General features: G+C 43.8%; 1 protein-coding gene across 2 annotated transcripts; it reads left to right on the top strand.

The window, feature by feature from the left end:
* Positions 1-6274: 6274 nt before the first annotated feature.
* LOC120902472 (equilibrative nucleoside transporter 1) lies at positions 6275-9343 on the top strand. Of its 2 annotated transcripts, none has more exons than XM_040311231.1 (4): positions 6275-6412; positions 6497-7645; positions 7728-8275; positions 8346-9343. In XM_040311231.1, exons 2-4 carry the CDS (start codon positions 7078-7080, stop codon positions 8658-8660), a joined length of 1431 nt encoding a protein of 476 aa, XP_040167165.1. In that variant the 5' UTR covers positions 6275-6412; positions 6497-7077; the 3' UTR covers positions 8661-9343. The 2 variants fall into 2 exon arrangements, 1 of the variants encoding a protein (XP_040167165.1); XR_005739419.1 differs by lacking the exon at positions 6275-6412 and having other exon boundaries at positions 7078-7645; positions 8346-8881; positions 8972-9343.
* Positions 9344-10776: the final 1433 nt, after the last annotated feature.

Consider the following 10776-nt stretch of genomic DNA (forward strand, 5'->3'; position numbering starts at 1 on the left):
AATTTCTTTAAAAAAAATAATCCTTCCTACTTTTAGCTTCATTTTTTTTACCTCAATTGCATCCCGTTAATAAACAGCAAACCATTCCATTGCAATCATTTAATGGCTCCCACGAGGAGAAGAATAAACGTAGAACATGTTGTGTTCATTACACACCAAAATTAACCCCCCCAGAAAAAGATAAATTCCACACAAATCCTACCAATAAGCCTCAAAAGATGCACGAAAGTGTGCAAACGGTTGGAGAGACGTTGAACGTGCAAAGCGAAAAATCATTACCGTGTGCATATTATCTCTAGTTTAAATAAACCCGAGGCCCGATGCCCAAGGCAACCATCTTAACCACAGCGAACCGTCGCAAGACACAACAACACGGGGAAAAGCCGTAATGGGTTTAGTAGGAGGGTTGGTGCAACCACAAGAAAGATTCCACCCGGCACACTCTTTATGGTCCAGCACTGGTCTTAATCTATTAGAAAACTTTGACCACTCTCCCCGCAGCTCTGGTCCCTTGTTGGGTTTTGGTGCGGTGACTGCCTTGCCTGCCTGCCTGCCTGTGGCAGCCTGGTAGCTTTAGATAAACACATTAAGAAGGAAAGTTTTGCCTCGTGTCTTTAGCGTTGTGAGAGTGCACTTGGCCTGAGCCGTTTTTCCACTAGCAAGCACAATTGTTGCGTCTATTTTGCTCCTATAAGCTTTATGTTAAAACGAGCATCTCTTTTTGTGTGTGTGTCGGAAAGGCAGCTTATTGGTTGTAAATCGGACGCTCTGTGCGAAGGACGCTTTTTGATGCTCGATCAAGTAGAGCTTAAGCGCATTGGAGCTTCATTTTTATTGCCAAAGTTTAGTCCCATTGATCGGATTTTAGGGGTAAAGCTTTTTGTCATCAAAAGTCTCCCAGCGTCTTTCGTGTTTCGTTATTCGTTGAGCTATGTTGATCTTAAAACTTACCAAATCATGCGACCAATTTCTTCACTTTCACCATTGCAGGGGGACACTTCACAGCTCCAACGTTCCCTTGTGACATAACCATAACCCGTGTTGCAAGCAGCGACTGATTAGTTTGCGCAAACTTGCGCAATTGCATCGTAAAAACGTTGTCGTACTTGCTCGCCTGCTACACCTTTTCCCACAAAGGAAAGGGGAATTTTCCTGGGAAGTTTTGCTGCACATGCTGGTGTTCGTCGTTCTAGGAACGCACGTTCGTTCTTCGTTCTAGGAAGTGAGAAATGAAATCGTGCCAAAATTGGTTCCATGCTTGCAAAGAATGCTAATAACGACTCTCCCGTTGCCCACTGCCATTATTGACGATGACCGAGCTGGGATTAATTTGGGAGTATGCAGTGAAAATTGAGTTCCTACTGCACGTGTGTGTATTGACTTTTGCAGTTCTAAATTTGAGGGTACTAAAAGATAACTTTTTTTTGCTTACCAAGAATTGCATTGGCAAAGATAAAATTGTATAAAAACCTTCAGCGAACCAGAGGAACAAGATACGTTTTGCAGATTTTCAGTTTCATTATTTTCAATCACTAATCATCGTCTGGGGAATCATTGAAACTTTGCAGCAAAAGTTCTTCCGCCAAATCGTTTTACAGCTCTCGTCTTGTAACACCTTTCAAGGCCCGTTGGAAAACAGATAACTATCCAAATTTCAAACACTTCAGTGGGTTAGGTCGAACCCTCTAAAAGCAACAAAGATACACTCACACACACACAACCCTAACACCTTGCGGTACTAAAACAATTGACTCCAATGGCATCAGGCTCAGTGTAGTACCCTCTACCGAGCACACCTAAACGATCCTTATCTTTACAACCGTTCCGCTCGATAATGTGTGTAATTCGTGCTAACGCCCCCTTTTTGCCGGCAGGAAACGAGGATCTAGAATGAGGGTCTTCCTTGTGCTAAATTGTTCACCTGCTTCACGGGATGGTAAAGTGATACTTAGCGTGGAGAAATAGGCAAATCCATGCGCTACGATGTCTATTACGGCTTCGTGGGTTTACCTTCGAAATAAAACAACTTTCGACAATCCTTTCCAGCAGTAATGTACAGTGATTTACAAGTTCACACAAAAAAGGAGACACATAGTTCAGTAACAAGTATTATATGATGTTTTCACAAAAAAAAATATCAAGAAGCTAAAGAATTATTGATATTAGAAAAAGATTATTAATCCTGAAGGCAGTAGCTTACTTTCAAGTCTTCTAATTGTATCTGTAGTTGATTACACGTTGGTTGGGGTATAAGTTAAATTTGTTGACATATTATATGAAGATTGCAGTTTAAAATAGATTTTATTTAGCCAACATAAGAAGAAAAAGAAGGAGAAGACATAACCTTTGAATAACTACTTTTTATCTACACCTTACCATACACTTCAATTTTTGGTACGCAATTCCTTCCAATCCTTTTGTTGAACGCCTGAAGGTATGCACGTTGACATTTTGTGATAAAATTTCAATTTGTTTAAGACATCTTAAATTCAATCAATCAAATAATTGAATGAACTTCACAATTTCTATTTTTTGTAAATAACAATCACAAGTATCAACGCACATAATTAAACGTTGGGCTAAAACAGCACATAGATAAGTTTGTTCAGCACTGTAAAATTGCATACCTTTAGGGGTATAAAACGTGGTTGAAGCGCTTTGGTTCGCTGTTGGCTAGAACGCATCTCCGATCACTTCTACCGTGAGCAATTAGCTTCCTCATCATAAAACCCCTTTGAAAAAGATTCCCATGTTAGGAATAGCTTCACAAAACCCGAGTCTTGATTTCATTGCCCAACAAACCGTACCCAATAAAGCTTCACTTTGTACGCGGCAGATGAAACTAACTTTTATGGCGCCTAGATGCTCCTAGTTAGCATAAATTTGTGCTGCGTTGGTGCTCATATACATTACTCAAGACAACCCTGGGATTTCGTTGAAATTTACCGCGATCTTTCGATTCAATAACTGTCGGAAAGTGGAATACATCTCTCCCTTGCTGTCCATATTGATGAAGGTAGCTTCGGGTGAAAAGCGGATGTTTCGTGGATGGCAGGCAGGATTCAATATCAGTTTTTGTAATTTCATTTCCATCATAACGGAGGCGCTCACGTTTCCTGAGCTTCCCCACCTGTAATGCAATTCTTATTTGACGGCAAGCGTTGAGTGAAAATAATAATGCACGTGTTAGGCAGCGGCCGCCCTTCCCTCGAGGGCAAAGCTCCAACCTCCAGCCCATCCAGATCGACCGTTCGACCCGTCCATCCGGGACGGAATTTTCGCTCAATATTTCATGTCAAACGGAAACAGGAACAAAACAACATCGCAAACGGAAGGACTACACTCGCCGTACAGTCGAACTCGAACTTTTATCCATTTTTATTGCCCGTAACAAGAAACTTTTTGCTTCTTTCAAAGTATTGGGGGAAAAAAACAGAAGTGCCGTTTGAAAAAAAAAACCGCTCTCCACTTTGCGTGTGAAGTGATCCCGGGGAAAGTTTTGCAAACGAAGACAATGCGTGTAGGAAAAATGGTTTTGAGCGTGTTGCAAAGTGTGCTTCTGCAAGATCTGGAGCATAACAGAGCGGAGGGAAAAACTGCCATCTCAACTTCCCGGAAGCGCTTCCCCGTGGAGAGACGCTCGTGCACTGTTCGAAAGAATTGAGGCACAGTAAAAGGAAACGAAAGGTCTCCATTGGCAACGAAATGGCAGCCCTTTTCAATTGGAATTGAAATAATGCGTCTCGGAAGTGAGAAGCAGGAAAATTGTATGCGAGATCGGTGCACGAATCAACCGAACCACTCCAACACCAGCCTCAGCGAAAGGGCAGGTTGAGATGAATGGGAAGAAACTTAAATTTATTACCCGTTCGCTCGTGCCACTCGATGCCAGCAAGCGTGTTCCGTGCCATTCGTGCTTCTTCGATTGGCAGTGAACTTTTATTTATTACCACTTGTTTGCAAGCATCGCGATTCCGATTAATCGACTGTACCGGCTCCTTCCCCCATCGTGTTCGCTGGGTGCCAATAAGTATCGTAAAGAATCGGTGACAATGCTTCACAAACTCACACCGTGGAAGGGATGCGAGAGGTCGTCACTGGGGTCGGAGAGAAAGGGTCGCCGGGAGTAAGGGAAGAGGGCAATGGGGGAAAAGTTCACTTCATCCTTTTATTTTGCTCGATAAAGAGCTGTCCCGGTGGGAAAAGTTTTGGCCCCTTTTGGTGGCGGGTGGGTGAGTCAGCAATCAAACTGGGAACTCTTTACCTGTGCGGGGGCGATAGAGCGGGCAGAAATGGGGAAGGGTCAGACCAGATATCAATTGACGGACGAATTGATGGCTGCTTGATATTGTCGATTTTCTGCAATAGGAGTACAACGGGAAGAAAGAGACGAGGGTGTAATGGTGGCCACTTTTTTTCGCCCTGACCTCCTTTTTTTGTTGTTTACGACTGAGACGAGTGCTTTTGTGTGAAACAACTGTCACGCTGTTGGTAATGTACGAAGTTTACTTGAGTTGATAAATCGAACTGTTTGAAGTGTGTTAGAAAATGTGGAAAAAGCTTCTGTCATTGTTATCGATAGTTTAACATTAAACAGGAATAATACATTTAACAACATTAACTGGCAATCCTGAAATAATGAACCAAAAATTAAACTGGCTAAAAAGCATCTCCAATATTTTAGACTGAATTTCAAACGATATTTTTAAAGTTGTTCAAATTTTTAAACAAGGATGCTTAATCGTTTAAAATAAGATTAGTATATTTTTTTAAATCAATATTTTTCTTCTTTGATTAACTACAGTAGGTGATCGCTAACTGAATCTTTAATTTTTTGAGAAAAATGCACATTTGCTATGAATTTCTTTTCTTAAAATTCCGATATCATGTTTTGACATTTATGTGTTTTTTAACTGAGAATCACTCCAGTTAACGAATTTCCAGTTCCAACTAGCGGTCACCTACTGTCATTGCTTTCAGTGTGGAAAATACTGTATGTAGGTATAAATATCTTGATCCAGCATTTTGTTTTGTTTTTTTTTTGTGTGGTTTTTAGCAACTACAACGAACATTCCTAAACCAAAAGCTCCTTCCCGTTGTACTGTTATCCATTCGCACGAGTTAGCAACATGTTCGCCATGGCTTAAAGATGTAGGTCGCTAAAAATACACACAAAAAAAGAAATGAGTTAAATTACTTTATGAGTCTTTTAAAACTTAAATAATAATGAAATCTATTAAATTGTCTGGAGCTATGTTTTTTTTTGGTTACAAGATTACAGAGGTTTCCACATATGTTTGAATCGTTCCCACGAATTTGTCAAAACAAAAGATTAAAGCATATGTTGGTGAACGCTCAATTAATCGTGGTTCGATTTTAACCCTATTTTGGGAAGTTTCCAAAAATCTTTGCAAAACATCCAAAATCATGACAAAACTTACAATAATGAAAAATACTGTGAGTAATCCGGAACTTATTACCTATTGTAATTAAATATCACATAATACTTTCATAAATGGAGTGGAGTATGATGATCATGCATGAAACATTCAACTTATTTGAGTTCCACCTACACCAACGCTTGTTTGATATAGCTTCGTAACCATCAAACGGCAAAGCACGCGAATGGCCTATTCACAACTGGCACGAAATAAATATATAAATAAAAGCACCGTTGAAAGTTCAATACCGGCTTACCCCTATTCCCTCAGCGTCAAGATCACCAACAAATGAAGACTGTGGGGAGGGAGGTGGAGTGTATTTATTTTTTCGGCCACCATTTTGATTATTATTTTTTTATTTTTTTGCGACCATCTTGAATCCTCAAAACCCCTCGCTCGAAACGTCGAAAACCCTCAGAACGACATACAAAAAGCATCACCAGCGAGAAAAAATCGCACCGATTTGGAGCGTTGGCGAGCTCGGGAAAACCGTTTTATGGCCTGCGGGATAATTTGAATTTGCATGCAAGCGTGCAAGCTGCTTGCAAGCAAACCTGTGTAAAATCTACGCAATTGCTTTCTCCGGATGACAGTTTCATACTACACTGGTGAAAAAGCTACATGAAATATTGGCCAAGCAGGGATTTTCTACTAGCTTGTATGTTTGATTTTTTATAAATGTTGAATATAAATTCGGCCGCATAATAAATACTGTCTGTATTAATAAACACCAATCATCAATTATTTTAATTTATTGTAATCGTACGAAAAATTAAAAAAATATTTCACTCGCTACCAGTGTGATTAATCAATCAGCAAACAACTCTGCACCACGAGCCCTGCAAAGCCTAATCACTGTACATATTTACAAACAAAACCTTTTAGGTGTGAACAAACAAAGAAATTACATGTGGCTCGTTGCGCTTATCCTTCCTGTTAGTGTTTTTGTAAGCAAATCATCCTAAATTCCTGTAAGTAATGTTTAAAAGCCTTTGTACGAATGAGGCCAGCAAACACTCATCGGTTTTGTTTCTCCCCCACCTACGATCGATCAGCTGGTTTGTTGGCGGAACAGTAACAACGACAACGAACTGCTGGTGCTGCTGCTGCTTTGTGTTGCGTGCTGATTTACCACCCCTTTCCCCTGGCCTCTTCCCAACGGTAATTGAAGCCCGCATGTACACACACACATCGTAAGAGAGTGAGGCTAACAGTATGAGGAGAAACTTCTAACATCGAAGACGATACGGGTGCGTGCCCTTCACCGTTCACCAGCGCAGCGGCACATCAACATCATCAGGGAAGTGTTGATGGTGGTGTTGTTTGTTGGTGGGTGTTTTGTTTCTTATCAGCAGTCATAATCGCAACGCTTAGAGCATCGCGACTGGCAACACCCGAGACACACTGGGCAGTAAGAACATCTGTCCCGCCACGCAGCTTCCAGTCTTTGTTGCGAATCGAACCGTTCGGGACGGACGAGCGGACGAGCGTGTAGTGTAGCGATGTATTGCGTGCTCTGCAAAGCCCCGTAAAGCCACCGCTACGACCCCCATCCGAACGAGCGATCGATGACTAATACAGGGCGCTCCAGAGAGTAGCAGCAAAGCAGTGGAGTAGCAGAGTGAAGTGAAGTGAGATGGATTTTGCAAACAACGTGCGGCCGCTACTGCAGGACACGGACGACCGGGAGACGGAGAGCGACACCTTCCTGGACGATGCGTACGCGGGCTCGATCAACGCGTCCACCAGCAACCTGCCCGATCCGGACAAGGAGACGGCAGTGGAGACGCGCATGGCAGCGGCCGGCCACCGGATCGCACCGTCCGACAAGTTCCACTACACGTACGCCGTGTTCTATCTGATGGGTATGACGACGATGGTGCCGTGGAACTTTTTCGTCACCGCCGAGGAGTACTGGCAGTACAAGTTCCGGAACGTGTCGTCGAACGATACGTCCGCGCTGACGCCCCGCCAGCTCGAGTTCCAGTCCGACCTGAGCATTGCGGCGGCCGTCCCGGGGACGGTGTTTCTCATACTGAACGCTTGCGCGGGCCACAAGGTGCCGCTGCACGTGCGCATGAACGGATCGCTCGTGCTGATGCTGCTGATCATGATCGGCACGACGGCGCTGGTGCGCGTCGACACGGACCAGTGGCAGGATGCGTTCTTTAACCTCACGATGCTATCCGTCGTCGTGATCAACAGTGAGTTTCGCTTCTCCATTCCTAAAGGAAAGCCTTGTTTTTTTTTGCATTTTCATCAATAGTTCCGCTTCTCTCTTTCTAGGTTTCTCGGCCATTCTCACCGGCGGGCTTTTTGGCATTGCGGGACAGTTCAGTGCCCACTACATGACGGCCGCCGTTAGTGGGCAGGCGCTGGGTGGCATCTTCTCCGCGGTGGCCGACATAATAGCACTCACCTTTGCCAGCAATCCGTCCACCACCGCGTTCGTGTTCTTCATCGTGGGCTGCGCAGTGTTGCTGCTGTCGCTCTTCGCCTACATCGTCATGTCGAAAACGCTCTTCTTCAAGTACTACACCAGCTCCAAGACGCTGATGAAAAGCTCGCTCGAGGCGGACCCGGCCGCCAGGGCCGTCTGTGCCCGGCTCGAGCCGCGCTTCCCCGTCGTACTGCGCAAGATATGGATTTATGGCTTTTCCGAGTGGTTAGTGTTCGTGACGACGCTATCGATCTATCCTGCCGTGACGGTGCTGGTCGGCTCGCAGCACCACGGTCGGCCGTGGAACGATGTGTACTTCCTGCCCGTCGTGAACTATCTCCTATTCAATACTGGTGACTATTTAGGGCGCGTCTTTGCCGGCATGTTCGAGTGGGTAAGTGGCAACTAGTGATGTGTGGATCATTAACAAATTTCATAACTAATACCGTCCCTTTCCTTCACAGCCATGGAACAATTCCATCCTGATCGGTGTACTTACGATCGCGCGTATCGCATTCGTGCCGGCGATGCTGCTCTGCAACATTACCCAGCATCACAACTTCCCGGTGCTGTTCCACTCGGACTACATCTTCATCGTGCTGATGGCCGCCTTCGCCCTGTCGAACGGCTACCTTGCCAACATTGCACTGATCGGTGCGCCCCGCGCTGTGGACGGGCACGAGAAGGAGATGGCGTCCTCGATGATGGCCGCCTTTCTCGGCATCGGGCTCGCGTGCGGTTCGGCCATTAGCTTAATGATCATCGAAATGATCAAGTGATACACAGACTTTCCTTAGACCAAAACGGGGGTCGGTCCTCAGCGAAAACAGAAGAAGAAAGGAGGAAACGAATTCCTATTGGGATTCGTTCGAAAGCGTGCCCCACGACATAGCCTCCAATGATGAACTGTTATACACTCACCCACTGTTATATTAGATGCGAAGGTGAATTACTTGTTTGTTAAAAGTGAACTGAGCGTAATTTAGGAAATTATTGAAAGGTGAGCAATGAGAGAAGGGGGATGATACTGGATCGTGTGAGAAGAATTTATATAGTGACAATTTTATGTTCTTTGTTTTCTGTTTCATAGTTTAACCACAGCCGAGTGGATTTGGTACGAAAATAGCCAGCCTAAGATAAAGATTGAAACGCTGCGGTGAAGGAAAGATTAGCACATTATACACATACACAAAGCATATATAAATGAAGAAGTGTAAGATATACTTATTTATACTGTCCATATATTCACCCATCGCAGGGACGTGATCGCACGGTCCATCACGGTACTGAGAAACCCCAGGTTTAGTAGCGATCAAGTGCGATCGTCAGAAGCATTTGCAACGATAGGGGGAAAAAAAACAAAGCAAGCATTATACAAACACACATAATCACAGTAGAAACGGATAATACACATAAGAGCGTGACGCAATAAATGTAACGCAAATACACGAAAACAATACAAGCCCACCCGAGGTACTGGTTTTCTGGGTGAGTGGAGCAACAACTCCAACTGACTGAGAGAGAGAATGACAGCTGCCTGTTGCCCGTGACCGAGTTTTGTTGACCTGGCCCGGTTTGCAATTACGGCACATTATAACAATAATAATTGGCACCAATCAACCATCCCCCCACCCCACCGAAACGCACTGATAAGAGAATGGTGCACGGGGCAGAAACCGAAAGTCCGTTGCACTGATCCGAACGAGCGCGGTTTAATCTTTCTTTCTTCCGGAAGCGTCCTGCTCCTTTCTACGCAATGGCAGTGCAGTGTGTGTTTTTTGCATTAGCTTTTATTCTCTTTATACTTGTTTAATGTTTCGGTGTGTATGTGTGTGTTTGTTTCTTTGTTTTTACTTTTCAATCACAACAACAACCATCTTGTTTTCCATTTGTCCTGTTTGTTTGGTGGATTTAACGCCAAAAGGGGGGGGGGGAAGATGGGAGACGTATATTTGCGCATACTTTTACAAACGTGTGCAGCGTGATTTACTTTTCCAATCTGTTTTCCTTTCTACCCCTATTCTTTGGCTCGTCCAAATTGTTAAAGCGTTTGACGTGAGCCTTTCTTCTTGTGTTGTTTTGTTTTGTCTCTTCTTTTTTTTTTTTTATTCATTTGTTTCGGTGGAAAAAGTGGGTAACTTCATGTAGCGGTTCATTCATATCAATTATTTCAAATATCTATCCGTTTACACATTAATACGATAGCTGCAGTGGATTTCCTGTTTCTTTTGCTGCTTCATCTCTCTCTTTCTCTGTTTATTTCTTTATTTCTTCATTATTTTCTTGTGTTTTACCACTTTCACTCACTTCACTTTTTTATGTTTTGATAATCGATCTCTTAGTTGCAAGAGTGTGTAGCCACTATTATACTATGAAACACCTTACACAGTTAGTATAATCAATAAGTGTATCTTTGCTTGCGCTATAGTTTTGTTTAATGTTTGTATGTATCAACTTCTTCCCCAACCAACTAACCAACCCTAAAATCCTTTCTTTTTTTTTTAATTCCGCTTCTAGCTCTTGTGTTTCTTCTTCTTTCCTCTCTCCTCCCTGGAAGAATCCAAAAGCCTACGAAGCGACCCAACCAGCACCAGAGCCACCATTCAACGTTAAATCTACAAAAAGGTGATAGGAAAGTGAAACACTAGGGCTTGCTATGGGGGAGGGGGTCGGGGTGGCACCACTGCCGCCCCTCCCTCTCCCGCCAGCTGTCCCTCGATCGCTTCAATCACATGTGTGTTGTGTCACAATAAGATACTGTCGTTTTTTTTTTTAATTCCTCCTCGGACACCCGTGGGCACCACGCTCGCTATCCAACGCTATCAAGCGCCGCGCGGACACCACATCGGATGATCCGATTCGTTAATGTACAAGAGTTTGATCACCGGCCCACCA

The sequence above is a fragment of the Anopheles arabiensis genome, chromosome 3 (genome assembly GCF_016920715.1).
Source record: "Anopheles arabiensis isolate DONGOLA chromosome 3, AaraD3, whole genome shotgun sequence".
NCBI classification, from domain to species: Eukaryota; Metazoa; Arthropoda; class Insecta; order Diptera; family Culicidae; genus Anopheles; species Anopheles arabiensis.

Coding starts and splice junctions, on each gene's coding strand:
- LOC120902472 (XM_040311231.1), top strand. CDS start 7,078: ATGGATTTTGCAAACAACGTGCGGCCGCTACTGCAGGACACGGACGAC. Junction 7,646..7,727: donor ATCCGTCGTCGTGATCAACA/GTGAGTTTCGCT, acceptor CTCTCTTTCTAG/GTTTCTCGGCCATTCTCACC. Junction 8,276..8,345: donor TTGCCGGCATGTTCGAGTGG/GTAAGTGGCAAC, acceptor TTTCCTTCACAG/CCATGGAACAATTCCATCCT.